The sequence below is a fragment of the Poromitra crassiceps genome, assembly GCF_964638095.1.
Source record: "Poromitra crassiceps genome assembly, chromosome: 23".
Classification (NCBI taxonomy): Eukaryota; Metazoa; Chordata; class Actinopteri; order Beryciformes; family Melamphaidae; genus Poromitra; species Poromitra crassiceps.
Window position 1 is genome coordinate 11,568,247 of NC_139639.1, and position 25,370 is coordinate 11,593,616.

At 44.1% G+C, this 25,370-nt stretch overlaps 1 protein-coding gene across 2 annotated transcripts in view; it reads right to left on the reverse strand.

The window, feature by feature from the left end:
- Positions 1-849: 849 nt before the first annotated feature.
- The window catches only part of ubtfl (upstream binding transcription factor, like), a 34,181-nt gene continuing 9,660 nt past the window's right edge, over positions 850-25,370 (reverse strand). The window contains exons 8-20 of one of the 2 annotated variants that reach the window (XM_083659225.1): positions 24,057-24,167; positions 23,542-23,669; positions 21,678-21,819; positions 14,395-14,436; positions 13,563-13,673; positions 12,323-12,466; positions 11,321-11,431; positions 10,744-10,832; positions 9,669-9,858; positions 8,635-8,682; positions 5,901-6,044; positions 3,643-3,738; positions 850-1,771 (exon numbers count right to left, since the gene is read on the reverse strand). In XM_083659225.1, coding sequence (XP_083515351.1) covers positions 1,682-1,771; positions 3,643-3,738; positions 5,901-6,044; positions 8,635-8,682; positions 9,669-9,858; positions 10,744-10,832; positions 11,321-11,431; positions 12,323-12,466; positions 13,563-13,673; positions 14,395-14,436; positions 21,678-21,819; positions 23,542-23,669; positions 24,057-24,167 — 1,446 coding nt within the window. In that variant the 3' untranslated portion in view covers positions 850-1,681. Of the gene's footprint in view, positions 1,772-3,642; positions 3,739-5,900; positions 6,045-8,634; positions 8,683-9,668; positions 9,859-10,743; positions 10,833-11,305; positions 11,432-12,322; positions 12,467-13,562; positions 13,674-14,394; positions 14,437-21,677; positions 21,820-23,541; positions 23,670-24,056; positions 24,168-25,370 lie in introns of both variants that reach the window. The other variant, XM_083659224.1, reaches the window with a different exon arrangement.

Below are 25,370 nucleotides of genomic sequence, written 5' to 3' on the forward strand. Positions count from 1 at the left end.
TGCCTTCGCCATCATGGGAAAAAAATATCGCCAGCCGGAGATGATCCGTCGCTGGAAGCTTGCTGACGTCGACGGTGGGTCTGACCACGTGTAACCTCGCGTCAGCCTGGTTTCCATGATCCTTGAATTACACCATAGATCTTCTATTACTATCTAGATGGGTCACGCTGCCCGTGGTGGGAAAAGATAGCCGCAGGGCTGAGCTGCTGTACCTCAATAGAAATTATGAGTAAAACCCAGAACGTCTTTATATAGGCTGCTATAGATAGAAAGAATATTGAATATAAAACTTTTATATTCAATATTAGCTTGTTTATGTTTCTAACAGTATAGTAATACTGAAAACTGCACCAATTAATTCCAGGTTAGTCTGATTTTGTACAGATAAGTGAGGCAGACATTTCACAGGGTTCATCAACTCACCAACCTCAGCGGTTATCGCGGAACTGCCAAAGAACAACTCTGAATATCCTGGAATGTCTAGGGACTGTCGTCAAAGTGCAATATCCGTAGATTTAATTTGATTAATTTTGTTTGTTATAAAAATATATACTCTCAAGAAGACCATTCCAATGCCACCCAACGGCAACACAAAAAGTGGTTTATCTCGGGAACCGTCGTCAGATAGACTTCAAACTTTGGGAGTGCGCTGCTGGGAACCCGACAGAGTTCGGTGCTGAATATTGTGTAATTGGGACACGCAGTCATATAGAACCGCTCATCCAATAGACTTCAAACTTGGCGGGCGTGCTGCTAGGCACCCAAGAAAGTGTAGTGTCAAAGTTGTCACATGACATCACGACACCAGACCAGGACTTTAATGAGAAAAAGTGCATTTATTTATTTATTTGTTAATAATTTGCCCAGGCGGCTGATTGGCGGGCGGGTGGCGGGTGTCCCTCAACAACAAAAGGACAACCAATTAGGCTCTCCCCCTCCCTTCCCCGCCAAACTCTGTACAAACCCCACCACGTCAAAAAATTCAAAAAACCCTCAACTCGCTTTTCGGTTTAAATTTCCATAGAAAACAAAAACCGCCAATGGTTTGAAACACAGCGGAAGGCTTTCAGTTAAAAAAAAGAATGAAACGAACATACCCCAACACACAAGTAACAAAACCTCCTCTCTCTGGCTCTCTAGTGAGCCAAAGTTACACCCTCTTCCAGGTTAGGCAAGCAAACCAAGGGATTTCACATGGCATTTATTTTTCCATAAACATCTAATAAAATGCTGATCAAACCAAGCAACTCAGCTATATTCAGAATCAGGAGAGACCATAGAACATTTCACATGGAACCCGCCCCCTTTTTAATAGTTTTTTTAAGCTTTGATCTGAGTGAAATGTTATATAGTTACCCCTGATTCTAGATATAGCGGAATCACTTGGTTTGACCAAGTAAAAGTATGTTTATTATAAGCATTTTATTTAATGTAGATGGAAAAATATATGGCAGATGAAATCCCTTGGTTTGTATGCCTAACCTGGAAGCGGGCGTGACTTTGGCTCTCTCTTAAAAAGAGGTGGGAGGGGCCAACATGACAGCAGTCTGATGTCACCACTTCCATTGCTCCGCCTGACGCCTGAGTGAGTGGCGTGCGAAGAGGCGTGGCCTGCACAGCCTGCTCTGCGGGGGGGGGGGCGTGGCCTCTGGGGGGCATGGCCTCTGAGAAGGGGGCGTAGCTAGTCAGAGTCTGAGTCGCTGGTTTCGTCTGAGGAGCTGCTGTCTCCGCTCTGATCTTCATCGTCATCTTCGTCGTCGTCTTCGTTGTTCTGCAGAAGGTTTTTACAAAGAAAAAGTCAAACAGATTCAGGTTTACAGCTCTATAGCTCCCACGAGTGGCCATCGAGAGAAAAATAATTTATGTTGTAGCAACAAACTGATTTACTGTAATGTGCACGATATGATGACAGCTCTTATTTCCCTTTCCTTCCCCTTTACGTGCTCTTTCCAAAATGTGTCCTCTAAACCGTAGTCTCGCTGGCCAGCCTCCTCTCCCTTCCGTCCGAGGAGTCTGGCGCCGCAGGTCTCCATAACTGGGATAAACCCTCCCCTGCTCTACTCTGCTCTCCCATTGGAGGCGTCGGTTTCAGACGCTGCCGGATTTCTGCTCCCCGCTTAAGAAGCTCTGTCATTGGCTCCGACCATGTCAATCAGAGTGGCTTCCGCTCCCTTCTCCCTGTGTGTTGCTGTAAATAGTCCCCTGCCGCCTCAGGGAAAACAACAACGCTAACTAGCTAGCAAGCTAATGGCAGAAACCTACACGCTAGCTCGTTGCTACACGCTGAAAACGACAAGTTGGATTGTTTGAAACTATTTTCCAAGGGCACTGCCGCTAAGCGCCGCCCATCGCAATCCCACTATGGAGACCTGCGGCGCCAGACTCCTCGGACGGAAGGGAGAGGGGGGGGGGGTACGGTGGCGCAGTCGGTAGCGCTGTCGCCTCACAGTTAGAAGGTCCTGAGTTCGATTCTCGCCTGGGACACTGTGGGCACTGTGGTTGTGTTCCCCCCCATATCTTCAGTGCCTACTGCCCAGGTGGGTTATCTCGTCGAAAGGGCCTTTCTCTCTGTGTGGAGTTTGCATGTTCTCCCCGTGCTCCCCCCAGGGGGTTCCTCCGTATATAACCCCCCCACTAAAAACATGCAGAAGATCAGATCGTCATCGTCATCCGACCTGTGACGACAACATCCGAAGTTGGTCCCCGGGCGCTGTACGAGAAAGCGACCACTGCTCCTGGCCTGCCCCTCGGAGGAAAGGACATGCCTGGATGGGTTAAATGAAGAGGACACTTTTCACCGGCCACCGTCAGCATGAGTGTGTTGTGGCCGCATGCATGTATTGTGGTGTTCGTGTGACAATAAAAGACGGGCTTGTCTGTTACGAGAGTTTTTTTTTTTTTTTTTTTTTTAAGAGGAGGCTGGCCAGCGAGACTATGTAAACAGTGACCTGCAGCTCTGGACATAACAGATGTGCTCTTTACCAGCTAAAGCAGTGGTTCCCAACCTTGGGGTCGCCTGAAATTAGGGATGTTGACGGTTAACCGTTAACCGTTTAATTGCAGAGAACGTCTTTGATTGGTTAAGCATGTCGGTTAAACGGTCAATTTGCATGTTAATTGGCATACAACAGTGTTACCAATCTGGCTCTGAACAACTATGAACATCTCTCCCGGACAGGTGCGTAGGGCAAGGACAAAGTCTAAAAAATTGTGGAAAAGAGTCCCACACACTGCCAACTTCCAATAAAGATGATTTATTCGGTCGCCGAAATTTTTCAATTTTCTTTTTGTTATATAAGAGGTTAGGAACACCTGGCCTCAGGAGTCAGTCACAGATCGCGGCCATTCTGGCTATGTGCCAGACACCTGATAAGAGTGCTAAAGTCACACCTTCTTCCAGGTTCAGCATGGGACCTAAGGGATTTCATTCCCATTCATTTCCCCAGAGGTTTAGAAACATCTTCATAAAGTGAGTGCACTTCACCTCGTCATCTTCATCACTGTCAGAGCTTCCTGACGTGTGTGTGTGTGTGTGTACCTCGTCATCTTCATCACTATCAGAGCTTCCTGACGTGTGTGTGTGTGTACCTCGTCATCTTCATCACTATCAGAGCTTCCTGACATGTGTGTGTGTGTGTGTACCTCGTCATCTTCATCACTGTCAGAGCTTCCCGACGTCTCATCTTCTGAGTCTGACGAGCTCTGCTCATCTTCCTCATCTGACTCTGATGTGTCCCTCTGCAAGACACACACACAGCTTTAAAAAGTGAGATCCGTTTTTAAAGTTGTTGCATGGTTGCTGAGAAAATTGCGTTTTTCCACAAGCTAGTTGTGACTAGCTAGTAACTGTTAGCTTGCTAGTTTCCTGTTGCTAGATTCAGTTTCCTGTGCTCAGTTGCTCGAGTGCATCCCCGGTTATGGACTTGAAAGACATTTAGCAGGAACAGGAAGTGTGTTTATTGAATCATGCTCGTCACAGTTCACTAGCCTGGTTAAAACCATCCGGATCTGTGAACTCAGTCTGGTTGGTTCTGAGGATCCGTCTAGCCTCTGCTATTCCCCCAGTGTTTTCAGTGGGTGGAAGTAGCCAGTCTTTCAGCCAATCAGCGTTGGATCGAGTCAAATTCAAATCCACTTGGTAGAATGGCGAAAGCGTCTTTTCCGCCAAGAAACTCCGCTGTTGCATACTTCTGTTCTTGTTTAATTGTTGTTATTGAGTCTATTTCTGCAATAACTGCACTTATGGCTGTTTAAACTCGACAAACATTGACGTTACTGCTTGAGGCGGAGAGCCACGGAGGCAGCTGTTTTGCCAGCGGCATTCCTGATTGGCCGGTTACGATGTCAATTATGAGGCCGGTCGCTGGCCCGTCCAGGTTGGGATTCCTGGAGGATGAGGATATTTGGTGATTAACGTTATTAACGCTATTTTACACATGATTACAGTAATTAGCTGTTTAGCCTCCGCTACTGCGTAGCAAATAGAGATGTAACGGTATGAAAATTTCACATCACGATTATCGTGACAAAAATTAGCACGGTTATCGTATTATCACGGTATTCAGAAAAAATTGATGAAACTGTTCAAAAAGAACTGGGAGACTCACTGAAATCATTTTACAAAATTCTATATTGAAAACTCAGACCCAAAAAGGATTGATACACTCACTGAAATCATTTCTCCAAGGCTGCACGTTTGCATCTGGGAGACAGTTGCCAACTTTGGTTGACCACTAAAATCTAATGAGTTCATCCTTGAGTGCAAGTGGACGTTTGAGCCAAAATGTGAAGAAATTCTGTTAAGGCGTTCCTGAGATATCACAAGCTTGAAAATGGCGTTTGTGAGGTCATGGTGGCCTTGAGCTTTGACCACCAAAATCTAATCAGTTCATCCTTGAGTCCAAGTGGACGTTTGAGCTAAATGTGACGAAATTCTGTCAAGGCGTTCCTGAGATATGGCGTTAACGAGGTTGAAAATGGAGTTTGTGAGGTCACAGTGACCTTAAACTTTGACCTTTGACCACAAAAATCTAATCAGTTCATCCTTAAGTCCAAGTGGATGTTTGAGCCAAATGTGATGAAATTCCGTCAAGGCGTTCCTGAAATATCGCGTTAACAAGCTTGAAAATGGAGTTTGTGACGTCAGAGTGACATTGAACTTTTACCTTTGACTACCAAAATCTAATCACTTCATCCTTGAGTCAAAGTGGACGTTTGAGGCAAATTTGACAAAATTCCGTGAAGACGTTCCTGAGATATCTTGTTAACGAACTTTGGACAGACGTACGTACGTGCGTACGGACAACCCAAAACCATAATGCCTCTGGCCTGGCTATCGCCAGTGGAGCCATAAAAAATAAACAAGGATGACATCATACAGATTTGTGGCTTGATTCTCTACAAGAAGATATACCATCGTTTCACCACTGGAAGAGCCGTGGTAAGTGTACCTCGGGTGGTAAGTGTACCTCGGGTGGTTACGACATTATGGCTAATAATAAATGGGGAAATACTCTTCCGGAACCGTGTCGTCCCAGGAACGTCATGTGACTCTTGAGCTCTATAGCGTTAGCATTAGGTTAGTGTCAGTGAAATATGAAAGCACTAATTTGTGGTAACGTTAGGCAACATGTACCTGTCAGCCCCAGATCATCGTGCTCTTCACTGATTGGCCACAGAGAGTGAAATGTCGTTTTTTAGCGCAGCGTGAGCGTGCCTTGAGCAAGGCACGTGCACGGCTGGTGTGAACGGGTTAGGGTTAGCCTGTTAACAAGGATGCCCAAATTAAACTTGTGGATTCAGCGTAGGTTGAGCGTTGCTTCAGCGTAAGTTGAGCGTTGCTTCGGCGTATGGTGTGAATGTGCCGTTAAACTCTTTGTGTGTGTGTCTGTGTGAGTTACCTTGGCTCTGTAAGCCATGGCTCTCTGTCTGACGGTGACCCCCCCGGGCGTGTTGGCTCTGGGAGGGGTCTTGGTCTTGGGCGTGGCTGTGAGGCGGACCTTAGCCGCCGGGCTGCCGCGGGCCTTAGCCGTGCTGCGTCGCTTCTGTCGGGGGGTTGGGGGGAGAAGAGAACAGCACACTAGGGCATTCATGACTATTGCATTTGAGTAGTCATCGACTATTCCCAAAAGGTCCACAACTGAACTCAAATCAACTCTCAATACTCAAACTAAATGAATGTCTGCAAAACTGTTTAGTTTTCTGATATACTACTGATTTTGTAACGATACAAAGCGGGTTGAAAATTGGCGGAGTGTTCCTTTAACTAATGTAGGCGGGACCAACCTGGGGGTATGTGAAATAGGAGAGTTCTAATTGGCTCTGGCTGTTTAGAAAATCAGAGGTGTGCGCAATCTCCACAATAGGTATCATATTGGCGCTACGGGATTTGATAAACTTGGTTGGTTTCCGATTGATTTAAGGATAAAAAAATAAAATAAAAAATACTAACTTAACTTTACCACTATTCCTTCAGATGTTGTAGTTGTCATAGACTGTGTTGCATAGTTGATTGCTCTATTGCTGACAAAAATGTGTTATTGTAAGTCGCTTTGGATAAAAGCGTCTGCCAAATGACGTAATGTAATGTAATGGGTAAAACAACTTAAATTGTGTCATGTGTATCACATTTTAAATAGCCTCAGCCCAGGTTCTCTCACAAAGGGTGTTGTAATACTATAGCAGCAGATCTGCTCAATATTCAATTCAGAAACCAATTGCAGGAAGCCAAACAAAAACATCATTTTGTAGCACTGCTATCAAGTTTTGGAATAAATAAATCTGCAGCCTGTCTGATTTCCCCCCTGGACTGAAGACACATCTCTAGAATCACATTTCAAACCACCTGCAAATGTAGTTTGGGTCTGATTAGCATAAATTGGATAAATGAGACAGCTCTGTGTACCTGCCTTTACACTCAGCAGACAGCTCTCTGTACCTGCTGCAGCTGGAATGCAGTTCTCATATCTCGGTGCGCGAAGCGTCCAGACTGCTTTACCCAGTACACCGACTGTATGCGAGTACCAAACTATCCCTTTCCTCAGTCACCATCATCTTTTGTAAACACATTTCTTCCATCAAATGACAGCAAATCTTGTATTTGCTATGTTTGTATCTTTATTATTATTATTCTTTTCCTTCAGTAAAACGGTGTATATCTCAGGCCCACAGTAACCACATTTTACACCCAGGCTAGAAAACTCACCCACCACTCAGAAACAAAGAATTACACCAATCTACCAAAGTTTGGCGATATAACCAACACCTAATTTCCTGTTTTTCTAACCATCCATAGCACTGGGCCAATCCCTGAAATTTGGCCCAATGACAGATTTGACAGATATTCAAGCCCCTTCGGGGGCAATTTCATTTCATTTTCATTTATTAGTTTATTTCACAGGGACAATGCACACCAATCAACAGTAAAACTGTAAGTGAGCCAGAGTTAGCCTGGACCACTAGTTTCCATCTGCTGGCAAGGCAGCCTAAAATTTCCGTGACTCAGAAGATACAATAAAACATAAAAGACTGGTTAGACCAGGGTTAGGGTTATGGCATGCAGAGAAAACTAAAGCACAAATAAGCTTGAATGCAGTTGAATGAGGTCTCTGACATACATGCTCTCACTTAAATAGCCTACCAGTCACTTCTGAAATCTACTGCATAACCCAATGTATTTTTATATTTCATTAATAAATAAATAAATCTAAAGCATGTTACTGGCTAAGATGGGTCTTACATCTTATATAGGAAGTATTTGTTATATTAGATTATCAATGTGCATGAATGGATAATGGAATTATAGGCTAGTTGATTTTTTTTACCCAAATACTCAAATTATTATATTTAAATCGTATTTTATTGAATGCAAAAAATTAAATAAAATAATAAAATAATCTGCATTATATATCGATCATCGGCCACCTTACTCTCTAAATATCGGCATCAGCTATTGAAAAACCCATATCGGTCGACCCCTATTAATGAGTGGAATTACTGTGCAGGAGGTCAGAGAGCCTCAGAGCCTTAGAGCCTCAGAGCCTCAGAGCTTTAGAGCCTCTGAGCCTCTGGCTCAGAGCTTTAGAGCCTCAGAGCCTTAGAGCCTTAGAGCCTCAGAGCTTTAGAGCCGCAGAGCCTCAGCCTCAGAGCTTTAGAGCCTCAGAGCTTTAGAGCCTCAGAGCCTCAGAGCCTTAGAGCCTCAGAGCCTCAGAGCTTTAGAGCCTCAGAGCCTTAGAGGCTCAGAGCTTTAGAGCTTTAGAGCCTTAGAGCCTCAGAGCCTCAGAGCTTTAGAGCCTCAGAGCCTAAGAGCCTCAGAGCCTTAGAGCCTCAGAGCCTCAGAGCCTTAGAGCCTCAGAGCTTTAGAGCCTCAGAGCCTTACAGTAGCAAAGAGTATTGAAGGCAAGAGTAAAAACTCTGGTGCTTTTTGACAACAGTGCTGTTGCCGTTTTGGCCTGCGGAAAAGAAAAAGAAGAATAAAACGCCTCCTTGGCCAATAGGACAACAGCACAGAGCCATGACAGCCAATGAGAGATGTCTTCAGGCCAAAATGGTGTATTTGCTGTGCACTGATGTTGCAATCGAACAACCTATTAGACTTCGGTTTTTATGCTGCAGAGGGCAGCACTGCTTACTCACCAAGGACGAGAACTCCTTATACACCGCCCGGTCCTGAGGAGAGAGAGACTGCAGGAGGGGAGAGAAGAGAGGCAAGAGGAGAGGAGGGGAGATGGGAGGGGAGGAGAGAGAGGAGAGGATAGGAGAGGAGAGGAGGAGAGGAGATGAGCGAGGCAAGAGGAAAGGAGGGGAGATGGGAGGGGAGGAGAGAGAGGAGATGAGAGAGGCAAGAGGAGAGGAGGGGAGATGGGAGGGGAGGAGAGAGAGGAGAGGAGATGAAAGAGGCAAGAGGAGAGGAGGGGAGATGGGAGGGGAGGAGAGAGAGGAGAGGATAGGAGAGGAGATGAGCGAGGTGAGAGGAGAGGGGTGGATAGGAAGGGAGGAGAGGAGAAGAGATGACGAGGAGAGAGGAGGGGACAGGAGAAGGAGAGGAAAGAGGAAGGAGAAGGAGAGGAGGAGACAAGATAACTTTATTGTCTATCACAAAGTAGTCTCGCAGCCATAGATAAATATCTACGTCTTATCTACGATACCTTTTCATGAGGGCTAGGCTAGCTCAGCCTTACCTTAACCCAGGCTTCTAGCTCAGCCTTACCTTAACCCAGGCTTCTAGCTCAGCCTTACCTTAACCCAGGCTTCTAGCTCAGCCTTACCTTAACCCAGGCTTCTAGCTCAGCCTTACCTTAACCCAGGCTTCTAGCTCAGCCTTACCTTAACCCAGGCTTCTAGCTCAGCCTTACCTTAACCCAGGCTTCTACCTTAGCCTTACCTTAACCCAGGCTTCTAGCTCAGCCTTCTAGTGCCAGCCGTAGATGATATCTACGTCTGGAGCACAACTCTCAAAAGTGATTAACGCCCGCCCCCCAAGACAAACAAAAAAACATATTAAGACATATATTAGGACATATATTATTATATATATATTATTATATTTATTATATATATATATATATATATATATAGGAAGTCTTGTGTGATTCAGAGACTTGTGATTCAGACCCTCCGTTGCAGGAAGCTTGCAGACAGTGGGTCTGACTACGTGAGACTAGCCTTACCTGAACCCAGGCCTCCAGCTCAGCCTTGTACTCCTGTTGCTGCTCTTCCACCAGCTTCTTGTACTTGTCCTTCTGGATCTGGGTCAGCTTGTGCCAGCGCTTCCCGATCTCCACCATGCGTTCCTTCAGACTGAAGTGGTTCAGCTCGCCGTTGGTCAGCAGCTCCTGGGAGAACATCTGATACCCGCTCCTATTGGACCAACAGACCAGTGGGAGGGGCTTAGAGGCTGCATCTCCAGACACACACATCCCTATTTTCAAGGCTTCTTCCAAGTTTTTCCAACTAAGGTTTTTCTTTGTGTGCATCAAGGACCCAGGAAGTTCCCCAAACTTCTGAGTAGCCAGCAGCCAGATAGGAAAAGTAGCCGGCCAAGGGATGTTTGTGGCGTTTGTCCCGGTGGTCATTTTCCCACAAACAGTCCTTATATTTGTATCCATGAGAGCGTGACAATTGGGATAATACAAATAAACATTCTTAAAAAGGCCCAATACTCAATTTAATTATAAATAAAAGAGTTTCCATATTGCAATGTGTACATTTGAAAACCTTAAAAAATATACTAATAACAGTGTTTCCCAGAAGTATGTAACATACAAAATAAAACAAATGGTAATGTCTTCATTTAATGTAGAATGCAAAGACATGGCTTGTTAATCTCTACAGTGTGTCCGGAGACATCTGCTTGCGCAGTGAGCCAGCCAGTCACTCCACAGAGCTGTATTTACATGATACAGTATTGTTTGTACATTGACTGGACTGTTATTGAAACGTGACTGGTAGGTTTCTTCAGATTTGTCTGGTAAAATACATGATTTTGGGGTGCAGACTGTGCAGAGCGGTGCGAGCTCATTCTGCCCCCAAGTCCGGTGGGATCCATCGATTTCACCGAGTGGGATTCACAAAATTCAAGCACCAGGACTGGCCAATGTCAACTCCAGTACCCAGAACTGTGAAACCAAATCATCCACACAATGTTTTATTATGAACATACAATTGAATTTTAATTTGACATCTTTCTGAAAAGTCTTTTTTAATGTAATTTTAAATTCTCCACTGAGCAGAGAGAGGACTCACACTGGAGGTTTCCTCGGCTCTCCGTCAAACTTGGGTTTCCTCTGGCCCTGCTGTGTTGCCGGGGGCGACCGCATCTCCAACAGCTCCCTCTGCAGGTAAGATGAGTCGTTACAACGCAGGCGCACACGCACGCATGCACACACGCGAACACACACACTTAAACATCTACGATGATGCAGAAATGTACAGTTCAACAACATGTGACATTGTTGGAAGCGATATGAAGAGAGGAGCAACAGAACATTGGGGGGAGGGGCCAGTGTGGGGGCATGGCTTAATAACCAGACTGGGACAGTGGGAGGAGTCTAAAGTCAGTAGGAGTCAGGGCGAGTGGGAGGAGTCTGTAGGAGGAGTCAGGGTGAATGGGAGGAGTTAGTAGAAGGAGTCAGGGTAAGTGAGACGAATCAGAAGGAGTCAAGGTGAGTGGGTTTAGGGGTGTGGCTCACTGACCAGAGGCTGGTACAGTGGGAGGAGTCTATGGGGGGTGTGGCTCAGTGGCTCAGTGTTTGGGGGTGTGGCTCAGTGTTTGGGGCCGTGGCTTGTCGTAGGGGGAATGGCTCACAGGCTGGTACTGAACCTCGTATCTCTTCTGGTCGTCTGCTGCCTTCTTGATCCAGACCATCTTCTCTTTCTTCTCCATCGACTTCCACGCTGCCTCCATTGCCACCTGGGCCTTACGCCGGTCACTCTACAACACACACATACACACCACACACACACACAAACACACACACACACAGTAGCACTGAATCAGCACCTACTGCGAGGGTTTTGACACCCAATCATGAATTGGGTTTTAAAAGAAAGTTTCCTGGTTGGGTTTGCTTATTTAAAACGACATGATGCAACACAGCAAATAAACTCATATATCCCAGAGCATGTGAGTGAGCGGAGTGGAGCGGTGATAATTACCGCTCCTCACTCATGGAGCGGCCCTTTCCACCTGCTCCATCGCTCATGGCCGCTCCGCTCCAGACCGCTCCCCGCTCCATACACATTTCACCCACTCGCACTCTCCGCTCCGCTCCAACAAATAAAAAAGATAAAAGGCCAGGGCGTTTTAATTTGCGTTTAAACGCTAATAACATGAGCTCAGCAGAGTCGGCTGCATGTTCGTTGTCGCACCCGGCCGCAGCCCTTAAAGCAATAGCCTAAAAGCATATATGTGTCTTTATGTGTGGCTTGTGCGCCAAGGGGAAAATGACGAATGCAGGCAAAAAAATAGATGCAATTCTCTCATGAATTATCGGACTAAATTGGTCGGATTCAATGTATATAGATTAATAGAAACGAATTTTAAAAAGCTGATAAAGAAAATGTCTGCTGGTACAATGAAATTCAACTTCAAACAGAGCGGCATCAGTATGCTGCGTAATTACACACGCAGCAGCCCCGCTGCGGAGATGCAGGAGCACGAGGCAGAAAAGGAATAAGTATACAGGTGGTTTTGGCCTTGGTTTGGTGTCCTACATTTTGGCCATGGTGCCCCAATACATTTGTACTAATCAAAGGCCAAAGTGGCCCTGTCCTAAATGATTGAATTTACTGCTGCAGCACCCTCTGCTGGCCGGAGGCTCACTCTGTATTTGGCGAGGTAGTCTTCGCTCACGCTCTGCTGCCACGTCTCCTCTGCTGTCTTGGGCGTGTCCGGGAGCTTGCTCTTCTTCCTGCAGTCTCGTCTGAGCGGTGTCCACGCCCCAGGTCCCCCCTCTCTGCACCGCTCCTGACCCCAACAAGGTTCACATCGTTACCTCAGGTCCCCCCTCTCTGCACCGCTCCTGACCCCAACAAGGTTCACATCGTTACCTCAGGTCCCCCCTCTCTGCACCGCTCCTGACCCCAACAAGGTTAACATCGTTACCAGAAACTAATGAAGCCATGATAACTAGGTGTAAAAAAAATAATTGTTAAAGTCCCTGGAACCCAAAAATAAATGTTTTGAATTTGTCATACCACAGAAAAAGGTGTTATCAACCACCCAGCCAAATTTGAATGATTAAAAATGTTGCCAAGTATATGAGGTTCCAAAATGCTGTGTTGATACAGACTTGATACATTCTGATGCCTTTTTCTTTTGCAGGGTAGAGGCACTTGATTGTCATACAATTACAAAATGTACAAATTAGAAAAAAAAGTACTACTTTAATTAAATAAATAATTAATGAATTCAATACAAATCTAAAATAAATAAATAAGGGGAGTAAAAGGACTTGTTGGGATTGTGGCTCTTTCAACGATTTTTTTTTTTTTGGGTCAATGTGGCTCCTGAGTAGGTAGTGACAGTGACACAGGCATCTTTTCTCAAAAATTGCAATGCAATTTGAGAAGTTTTATGTGATTTTTATTTTTTTGGCTGTAAAATTGGGGGAACTGGCAAAAAATTGCTAGTTGAACAAACGGTTTTGCCGTTTTTGTAGAGAATTGAAAAATTGCAAGCCTCACAAAATATTCATTCCCTCCAGGAAATTTTTGTTTCGCATCGCAATAATGAATGCAAATTCAACCAATCTCAATCAAAACTCTCGCATTAATTATTGAGATTGCAAAATTGCAATTTCGTGGGGGGACTGTTGTTTACTCTGTCTGTCAGTCATGTTTTTATGTGTACAGATGTATGTATGGATATGTTTTTAGCTTAAGTACCGTATGGTTGAGTAAGGTATTACACCACTGCTTTTCTTGAGGAGAGGGGTCGCTTGTAAACCCCCTTGGGTTTTTCTGATCTCTCCTGCACATCTTTATTCTTTCAAGTTACTATCTTCAATGTATTGTTTCATTTGAAGGTGCAAATAAACTAAACTCAACTAAACTAACCAGACCTTGGCAGGAGACTTGGCTCTGTGGGGGCTGGAGGCCACGCCCCCTGCCAGTCTGGACCCGCCCAGTTTCTCCTCTGTCAGGACGCGATCCCTCTCTTCCTCCGGCAGACTCTATGGAAAAAAAAACAGAATTGACTCAATTAACTTTGTCTCTTGGTCTGTTTTTTTTATTATTATTTTTGGGGGCATTTTTACCTTTATTAGACAGGACAGTAGGCAGACAGGAGAGGTGGGGAGAGAGAGGGGATGACATGCGGCCAAGGACGCGGGTCAGATTAGAACCCGGGTCGGCCACGCAAAGGACCGAGCCACCGTGGTACGCGTGCTACCAGGTGAGCCACGTCTTTTGGTCTGTTAATGTCTCTGTCTGTTAATGCCTCTGTCTGTTAATGCCTCTTTGTCTAGGTCTCTTTGTCTCTTGATGTCTCTTTGTCTGTTAATGTCTCCGTCTGTTGATTCCCATCCCATGACCTCTCTCACACACACCACTTTAAGGCACAGCTCACCCCACACACCCCACACACGAAATTGAAATATGACCAAGTGCAATATCCAATTATTTGATCAAGGTTAAATATGTCACAAGTTCACAACACGCCATTAAATGAAGGATTGTGGTGCCCCGGCCTACAAATCATATCCTCAAGATGTAAGGGAACATGCTTGTTTGGTACAGACCACGTTCAAAATCACTTTTTTCTCTCTCCTCAGTGAAAATGAAATACAAGAATTACCATTCCCACTAAAACCGTATCACATATCGCAATCGCAATATCAGTCATTATAATCACAATACGATTTTTTTTTGCATATTGTGCAGCCCTAAACTCACCTCCAGGAACCGCTGTAGGTCGATGTCGTACTGCTTCTTTCTCTGAAGACGTCACACAGACAGACAGACACACAGACAGACAGACGGACAGACAGACACACAGACAGACACACAGACACACAGACAGACACACAGACAGACAGACAGACAGACACACAGACAGACAGACAGATGAAGTGAAATGAGATTTTGCAGCATTTTCATGGACAACATTTTCCAGGACCTTTCAAGTATCCAAAGTAGAATTTCCATGTAATGTGACTCTGAATCAACACCAGACAACATGTGAGGAGGTGACTCTGAATCAACACCAGACAACATGTGAGGAGGTGACTCTGAATCAACACCAGACAACATGTGAGGCTGTGACTCTGAATCAACACCAGACAACATGTGAGGAGGTGACTCTGAATCAACACCAGACAACATGTGAGGCAGTGACTCTGAATCAACACCAGACAACATGTGAGGCTGTGACTCTGAATCAACACCAGACAACATGTGAGGAGGTGACTCTGAATCAACACCAGACAACATGTGAGGCTGTGACTCTGAATCAACACCAGACAACATGTGAGGAGGTGACTCTGAATCAACACCAGACAACATGTGAGGAGGTGACTCTGAATCAACACCAGACAACATGTGAGGAGAGGTGACTCTGAATCAACACCAGACAACATGTGAGGAGGTGACTCTGAATCAACACCAGACAACATGTGAGGAGGTGACTCTGAATCAACACCAGACAACATGTGAGGCAGTGACTCTGAATCAACACCAGACAACATGTGAGGCTGTGACTCTGAATCAACACCAGACAACATGTGAGGAGGTGACTCTGAATCAACACCAGACAACATGTGAGGAGGTGACTCTGAATCAACACCAGACAACATGTGAGGAGGTGACTCTGAATCAACACCAGACAACATGTGAGGCAGTGACTCTGAATCAACACCAGACAACATGTGAGGCTGTGACTCTGAATCAACACCAGACAACATGTGAGGCTGTGACTCTGAATCAACACCAGACAACATGTGAGGAGGTGACTCTGAATCAACACCAGACAACATGTGAGGAGGTGACTCTGAATCAACACCAGACAACATGTGAGGCAGTGACTCTGAATCAACACCAGACATGTGAGGCAGTGACTCTGAATCAACACCAGACAACATGTGAGGAGGTGACTCTGAATCAACACCAGACAACATGTGAGGAGGTGACTCTGAATCAACACCAGACAACATGTGAGGCAGTGACTCTGAATCAACACCAGACAACATGTGAGGCTGTGACTCTGAATCAACACCAGACAACATGTGAGGCTGTGACTCTGAATCAACACCAGACAACATGTGAGGAGGTGACTCTGAATCAACACCAGACAACATGTGAGGAGGTGACTCTGAATCAACACCAGACAACATGTGAGGCAGTGACTCTGAATCAACACCAGACATGTGAGGCAGTGACTCTGAATCAACACCAGACAACATGTGAGGCAGTGACTCTGAATCAACACCAGACAACATGTGAGGCAGTGACTCTGAATCAACACCAGACAACATGTGAGGCAGTGACTCTGAATCAACACCAGACAACATGTGAGGAGGTGACTCTGAATCAACACCAGACAACATGTGAGGCTGTGACTCTGAATCAACACCAGACAACATGTGAGGCTGTGACTCTGAATCAACACCAGACAACATGTGAGGAGGTGACTCTGAATCAACACCAGACAACATGTGAGGAGGTGACTCTGAATCAACACCAGACAACATGTGAGGAGGTGACTCTGAATCAACACCAGACAACATGTGAGGAGGTGACTCTGAATCAACACCAGACAACATGTGAGGCAGTGACTCTGAATCAACACCAGACAACATGTGAGGCTGTGACTCTGAATCAACACCAGACAACATGTGAGGAGGTGACTCTGAATCAACACCAGACAACATGTGAGGCTGTGACTCTGAATCAACACCAGACAACATGTGAGGAGGTGACTCTGAATCAACACCAGACAACATGTGAGGAGGTGACTCTGAATCAACACCAGACAACATGTGAGGAGGTGACTCTGAATCAACACCAGACAACATGTGAGGAGGTGACTCTGAATCAACACCAGACAACATGTGAGGCAGTGACTCTGAATCAACACCAGACAACATGTGAGGAGGTGACTCTGAATCAACACCAGACAACATGTGAGGCAGTGACTCTGAATCAACACCAGACAACATGTGAGGCAGTGACTCTGAATCAACACCAGACAACATGTGAGGAGGTGACTCTGAATCAACACCAGACAACATGTGAGGCGGTGACTCTGAATCAACACCAGACAACATGTGAGGCTGTGACTCTGAATCAACACCAGACAACATGTGAGGCAGTGACTCTGAATCAACACCAGACAACATGTGAGGAGGTGACTCTGAATCAACACCAGACAACATGTGAGGCTGTGACTCTGAATCAACACCAGACAACATGTGAGGAGGTGACTCTGAATCAACACCAGACAACATGTGAGGCTGTGACTCTGAATCAACACCAGACAACATGTGAGGCAGTGACTCTGAATCAACACCAGACAACATGTGAGGCTGTGACTCTGAATCAACACCAGACAACATGTGAGGAGGTGACTCTGAATCAACACCAGACAACATGTGAGGAGGTGACTCTGAATCAACACCAGACAACATGTGAGGCTGTGACTCTGAATCAACACCAGACAACATGTGAGGCAGTGACTCTGAATCAACACCAGACAACATGTGAGGCTGTGACTCTGAATCAACACCAGACAACATGTGAGGAGGTGACTCTGAATCAACACCAGACAACATGTGAGGAGGTGACTCTGAATCAACACCAGACAACATGTGAGGAGGTGACTCTGAATCAACACCAGACAACACTACACTGGACAAATAGGACATAACACGCCTCTTTATATTGGATTTGAGTGCTTTAGACTCTAAAGTTTAGAGTCACTGCATCACATTACATGGAAGCTACTGAAATAAAACAGGCATTTTCCATCAAAATATTAACATAAAATACAAAAAGCACTCAAATCCAATGTAAAGAGGCGTGTCCTATTTTCCCAGAGTAATAATAATGTCTGGTATTGATTTGGAGTCACTGTCAAGCTACTGGGGGATATGAATTTTCCATACAAATATTAATATAAAATACAAGAAGCACTAAAATTTCAATACATACATGTATAACAAAATTCCATTACTTATTCAAACATTTCACTAATTCCACAACTTTTCCAGGCTGGAAAAAAAGATTTTGAAATAGAGTAATGTAGGGATGACCTATTTTTGTAGGTCATCCCAAAAGTCCCTGCTCTTCCTGGTTCAATCATCTCAAAGTCAATGGGATTTTTGTATTTTAAATGCCTGAAATTACATCTGTGGTTTATAGGGATTCAAACAATTAATCTGAGATTGATGACTTGCTCATTAAGGATATGCTCGAACACGTGAAATGTACTCGATCTATCTCTAGTCTCATATTACATTCTAGATCTATCTCTAGTCTCATATTACATTCTAGATCTATCTCTAGTCTCATATTACATTCTAGAGCTATCTCTAGTCTCATATTACATTCTAGATCTATCTCTAGTCTCATATTACATGATCTATAGTCTCATATTACATTCTAGATCTATCTCTAGTCTCATATAGCATTCTAGATCTATCTCTAGTCTCATATTACATTCTAGATCTATCTCTAGTCTCATATTACATTCTAGATCTATCTCTAGTCTCATATTACATTCTAGAGCTATCTCTAGTCTCATATTACATTCTAGGTCTATCTCTAGTCTCATATTACATTCTAGATCTATCTCTAGTCTCATATTACATTCTAGATCTATCTCTAGTCTCATATTACATTCTAGATCTATCTCTAGTCTCATATTATATTCTAGATCTATCTCTAGTCTCATATTACATTCTAGATCTATCTCTAGTCTCATATTATATTCTAGATCTATCTCTAGTCTCATATTATATTCTAGATCTATCTCTAGTCTCATATTATATTCTAGATCTATCTCTAGTCTCATATTACATTCTAGATCTATCTCTAGTCTCATATTACATTCTAGATCTATCTCTAGTCTCATATTACATTCTAGATCTATCTCTAGTCTCATATTACATTCTAGATCTATCTCTAGTCTCATATTACATTCTAGATCTATCTCTAGTCTCATATAGCATTCTAGATCTATCTCTAGTCTCATATTACATTCTAGATCTATCTCTAGTCTCATATTATATTCTAGATCTATCTCTAGTCTCATATTATATTCTAGATCTATCTCTAGTCTCATATTATATTCTAGCTGTCAGTCAAATGGTGTCATTTCAAAGCATGTTTCAATGAGCCCGGCACAATATCACTATGAGCAGGCAGTCATCTGGTGGTCTGCAAAGAGAGGAAAAAGAACGACGAGAACGGCAACTTTTGCTAATATAATACTAATAATAATACTAATAATACTACTAATAATAATATAATAATACAATGCTGTACTACTGGCTCCTCCTCATCTGAACCTGGCTCCTCCTCATCTCAGCTGCAGCAGCGCACCATCAGCTCCGTGTTGGTGAGGAAGAGCTGCCACACAGTTTAAAGGAAGAGCTGCCACACAGTTTAACACATTCACTGCCAGCCGTTTTTTTTTTTACTGTAGGTAGGTTCTGCCAGAGGGTTTTTTTGAGGATTCTGGCTCATCTTTCAAGACCCGAGGATTATTTTCTGCTAAGATTTTGTGAACACACAATATCTCAAAAGAACTAATAGAATGTGTGCTTTCTCTGTCTAAAAGAGTTAGTTTGTAGAGTTAGTAGTTATGTAAGCATTAGCAGTTGAATACAGCATGGTTTCAGCGTCTGAAAAATTATTCAGAGATAAACGGCTTTTTGTGAAATTCGATAGAACAGTTACTTTAACCATTCATTTTTGGCATCAGTAAGACGTCAGACATCTAAACAATAGTTTTGAACAGTAATTTCCTCCATAACAGCAGGAAACCCCCCTCTGCTTCCAACTCCTCCCTCCGTGGGCGTTCTTCTTGGCTGCAGCGGCCGTGTCACAAGCTCGTTGCTGCTGCTGCTGCTGCTGCTGCTGCTGCTGTGCCTGTCTGCGCGGCCGCTCTTTGAGGAAGTCTGGATGGACTCGCTCGCTTCTTGGAGTTTTGGTTGAGAGCTTTGATGAAGCTTTTGCGATTCTGGTCATATTTATGCTGCGTGTTTCAAAGTGTGTTCCACCCGTAATCTATTATGCAAATTTGCAATCCCGCACCGCCAGCAATCAGCGCGAAAACGAAAGCGTTTTCGCCAATCCATTTTCATGAGAATGGCTTCGAGGAAGCCATTCTCATGAAAATGCTTGCCTTCCTCTAGTCAGGAGAGCACTGTCGCCACTTAGTGGGTCGGTGGAATGGGTTGTAAACGTTCGGTGGTTCCAATAATTATATAAGAGATGTAAAAGGGTTAGATGCACATCCCACGGTCAAAAAAAAAAAAATCATTTTTTTGACGGAGTAATACGTCATTGGCAGTGAACCGTTGGATTTTTTTTGACGGAGTAATACGTCGTTGGCAGTGAACGTGTTAAAGGAAGAGCTGCCACACAGTTTAAAGGAAGAGCTGCCACGCAGTTTCAAGTGAGTTGTAGCCGCCTATATGCAGCGTGCGGCTTAACCCATTGATACCTTATGCAGCATTTGCGTGTATATCCCTCATTTGTGTGCGTATCCCTTTAAGACCGCGCGGTCTTAAAGGGATACACACACAAATGCTGCATCAGGTATCAACGGGTTAAAGCCGAAACAAATGTGTTGAATATATCTAGGCTTCTACGGTTTTATATGTTTCACAGTCTATGCAATGCTGTGGGAATATGCAATAGGTTGCTGCTGTGGAAATAAAGTGTTTGATTAAGAAAAGAAAAAAAAATCATTTGATATGGTTTAGTATATCTGGCATTTTAATTACAATTAATCGGTTGCTTGCTTGTTAACGTTACCGATGATCGATTCAGGAATTTGCTTGCATCCCTAGTCATTAACAAAAGCTTATGAAACTGTTACTGTTATGAAACTGTTATGACTCTTGAAGCGTAAATGTGCTCAAATCACAATGAGGCATCCTGGGGGCTGACTTGGTAGAGCGCGTACCACTAAGGCCCGGGCCGGGTTCCAACCCCACCCATGGTCCTTTGTCACATGTGATCCCCTCGCTCTCCCCACCTTTCCTGTCTATCTACTGTCCCGTGTCCCCCCCCCAAAAAAACAACAACCAATAAAACAAAAAACAAGATTTTCAGAAAACGCTTCAAGAGTCATAAAAGTTGTCCTCATTTGTGAAGATTATCTTGCTGAACACAGTTCCATAAACTTAAGAAGACCATGAGGACATTAGCTACGTCTTTAATTCAATGTCACATGACTACACCTGTATCTTGGTACAGTGGTCTAAGTAAAAGATCAAAAGTCTATTAGTCAAAACCCACCTATTCAAAAGTGCTTTTGTGATTTTTATGCTTTTAAATTGTTGTCTTTCTTTTTTAATCCATGTACTTTAAAGCATTTTTGATTGTTACTAAACAGTCTAAATTTAATCGATGCCTCACATCTTACCTCTAATATTAGACGAGACCAACGCAGAGTAGTCTCGCTTGAAAGCCGAGTGAATCGGCCAGTGTTGTCTTGATGATTAGTCTGTCTGCGGGCCGGTGTCATCAGGAAGTGAAATGAAACGGTTTGCGGCAGCCACTTCGGCCATAACCACTAAATTACTAAATTACTTTCAAACAAACTGTTAGAATAACGAGAGATGTTCGCGAGAGCAGAAAGTAGGAGGGCAGCAGGAGGGGAAAGTCGTCCTTCTTGTTTTGGGTCTGTTGCTAGGCAGAGCAAAACGCTTTACGGCCGTAGCAACAGACCCAAAACAGCTTGTTGGTGTATTGTATTTTTTAATTTGTCAAATAAATTCCATCAATCAATCAATCCAACAATCAATCAATCAATCAATCTCTTAACCACAGACCTTATTTCAGGCATTTAATCAAAATTCCCATACAAACATCTCATTGACCTTTAGACTAGGGAACCGGAAGTGCTTACATCCAGGTCTTTCTGGACTCATTCCTGCAGTACTCTATTCCAGGACTTTTCCTTGACCGTGGGAAGCATGTAAGCCTTACAGTAAGGAGACATCACCGACCTGCTCGCAGCGTTTCTGGAACATGTCCTTCTCCTTCTGTGTCATCATCTTCCACTGTTTACTGCAGAGGACCATGCGCTCCGTGCTGGGCACATCCTTCATGTTCACCATCAGCTCCGCGCAGTACAGGGAGTAGCCGTTCCTAGCCAAAAACATACAGCTGTTAGCCACCTCTATAAGCCAAAAACATACAGCTGTTAGCCACCTCTATAAGCCAAAAACATACAGCTGTTAGCCATCTCTATAAGCCAAAAACATACAGCTGTTAGCCACCTCTACTAGCTAAAACACAGGTGATAGCCATCTCTACTAGCCAACTAGAACGACAGCAACGTCCCCATCTCTTTTTTTCCGGTGCTCGGATTGGCTCGCGCATGGTGTCGTTAGATTCCTGGTCAAAAAGGGAGCAAAAAACATGTGGGGCACTTTTCCCTCAGGAATTTCGTTGTGAGCGCGCAGCAGAGCGTGAGCGCGCTCCGCGGGCAGTGTGGACGGTCAGATCAGTTAACATGGGCGCCGAATGGAACCTGGCCACCACAGCGCTTCGCTGCGCTTCCGCATCCTGTGTGTTTTGGCCGTTACTGTTAGCCACCTCTACTAGCCAAAACACAGAGGGGTTACCTGTAAGCCGCTTTGCTGCTTATTAGTCTAACTTTAACCAAAGCCACTTCTAGACATGAACTCTGGACTATGTCCATAGAATCAGGTCTGGGCTCCCTTCCAGACAAGAGGCATTGTTGGGGGGGGGGGGGTGTATAACATAGTGTGCTGCAGGGATCGCAGTGTTTATGAGAGACATATTTTTTATTATGGAACCGTTTGAGTGAGGAACTGAAGCAATGTCCAAACAAAAACAAGTTTCAAATATTGTACAAAAATATGATTTTCACAAGGTACAAGGAGAGGAATGCACTGATTTTCACATGGTGGTGGTGGTAGATTACATGTTTTATGTATGCAAGTATGTATGTATGTATGTACGTACGTATGTATGTATGTCTGACTGTATGTTTGTATGTATGAATAACTACATTTAAAAATGGTTAACTATATAGTTATGTTATTGTATACTATGTATGGGATAGTGTATATATGACAACAATTATTGTCATATATATACATAATTGTTAAGTATTACTATAGTGTATATATGACTAGTGTTTTATGTATGTATGTGTATGTGTGTATGTATGTATATATACATGTACCGGTATATATGTATATGTTATACAAGTATATATATAATAATGTAGTATTGTGGAAAAGGGGTGGGAGTTAATAAGTTATACTTCTTCTCACTCCTTTTCGAATATGTTTACGTTTCTTACCCCTTCATCTTTATTTCATGATACTATTTCAATCGACTTGTTAACGTGTAATTTTGAAGGCCCTGTATATTGTCTCTGTTTTGTTTACATACATATTCGAAATAAACATGACCAAAAAAAATAATAATAATAATAATGCTCTGGACATGAGCCTGATAGCTTCTAAACGAGAGTCACATGGACATAGTACTTGGGGAGTCCGCGGGAGCATCTATACATAGAGCCCATCCGAGTGATGTCTGGATATCTTCAGAAGTTCACAGCATGTTGAGAAAGGGCTTTAGAAAGCGTCTTTGGGTCATTGAAAAGCGCTTTACAAGTTACATGAATTATTATTATTATTGATGCTCTAAACCCGTTTCTGGAATTAACTTTTGTTTGGTTAATGTCTGATAGTTTAGTGTGATGTGGTTAGTGTCCCTCGTTAGGAGTTTCCTTGTTAGAGTCTGGTTCATTAGCATGTCTGCTCGTTAGTGTCTGCTCGTTAAGGGCTTGCTCAGTGTCTGCTTGTTACTCTGGTGTTAATTGAGACTTACGGTGGCGGTTTGGTCGGCCGGCCGTCGAACTTGTCCTTCAGCTGCCTCTCTGCCTTGGTGAGGACGGACCTCACGTGTTCGTCTGAGTTCAGCTCTGGATGGGCGTCATGGTAGGCCCGCATACTGTCCTGCACACACACACACACACACACACACACACACACACACACACACACACACACACACACACACACACACACACACACACACACACACACACACACACACACACACACACACACACACTTTTGATTGGCCCGCATACTGTCCTGCACACACACACACTTTTGATTGGCTAACCGTTTCAAGATTGAAACGTGAGATGGGTTAGGGTTGGGTCAAGGCTATCAGGCTATCCTGGCTCAATTGTTATGGGATGGGCGGAGGTCGCATTTTCCCAACCTTTTTTCTGGGGGGAGGCCCACAGTCTCAGACTTTGAAAACCCCTGCTAGAGACTTAAAGAATCATCTGATTGGCTTAAATAAAAAAGGGTAAATTGGGTCTGGGTGGGTACCTCGTAGTCTTTCTGCAGCTCCAGAGCCTTGCTGATCCATTTGAGCCTCCTCTTGTCAGACAGCTGAGACCACTGTCTCCTCAGAGCCTCCTTCAACTCCTTCTGACTCACCTACAGACAGACAGACAGACAGGCCGCAGTGAGACAGAATGGCTGGATCCTGAGAGGATGCACACAGACAGCTGTGGACACCATGGATGAGTAGTTCTGGGGCGGCTGTGGCTCAGGAGATAAAGCGGGTCGTACACTAATCAGAAGGTCAGTGGTTCGATCCCCGGCTCCTCCAGTCCGCATGTCAAAGTGTCCTTGGGCAAGACACTGAACCCCAAATTGCTCCCGATGGCTGTGCCAGCACGCTGCGTGGCAGCTTACCGCCTTCGGTGTGTGAATGTGTGTGAATGTGTGTGAATGTAGGCACATTGTAAAGCACTTTGGATAAAAGCGCTTTATAAATGCAGTCCATTTACCATTCCATTTAGTTCTGTACTAGTTTCTTGAGTCTGCTTGGACTTGGAGGACGCATAGAGAGAGAAGGAGGGAGCGGGGGAGAGAGAGAAGAAAAAAGCCACCGCGGGGAAGTTTTAGGTTAAATATATATTAGACAAACATTAACTCCAAAACTTCACCGTGCTGCAAAAACGCCTCTCTTCAGCGTCTGTTTTGGTTCTCCAGCATTTTTGAAGAAGAACTTCCCAGATGATTGGTAGGCAAAGCTCTCCAATTGTCGGGGAGCCGAGTAGCAGCGTGCAGGCTTGTCCGCGCGGTCATTAAAAATGGTGTTGGCAGAGCCTTCAGGTTACGTACATCCTGATGAGGAACGTGTGTGTGTGTGTGTGTGTGTGTGTGTGTGTTTGTGTGTTTGTCTGTGTGTCTGAACACATCTAACGTATGCACAATGCCTAATGTTTAATTGTATGTTTAATAAGGTACATGCTATTTGCACTGTATGTCAAATACGTCGAATTTAAAATGTCTGAACACGTCTAACGTATGCACATGACATGTGCACCTATGTGCAATGAATATGCCACTGACTTGTCTTATCGCTATTCTGCCTTATTGCCTATTGCTGCTTAGTATTGCTTATTGATGCCTATTTCTTATTGCCTATTGCTCATTGCTTGTTGCCTATTTGTACTATGTTGTAAACGGAGTCCACAGCACAAGAATTTCACACGTGATACTTGTACCATGGAGTGACAATAAAAATCTTGAATCTTGAAGTGTTTGTGTGTGTGTGTGTGTGTGTGTGTGTGCGTGCGTGTGTTTGTGTGTGTGTGTTTGTGTGTTTGTGTGTGTGTGTGTGTGTGTGTG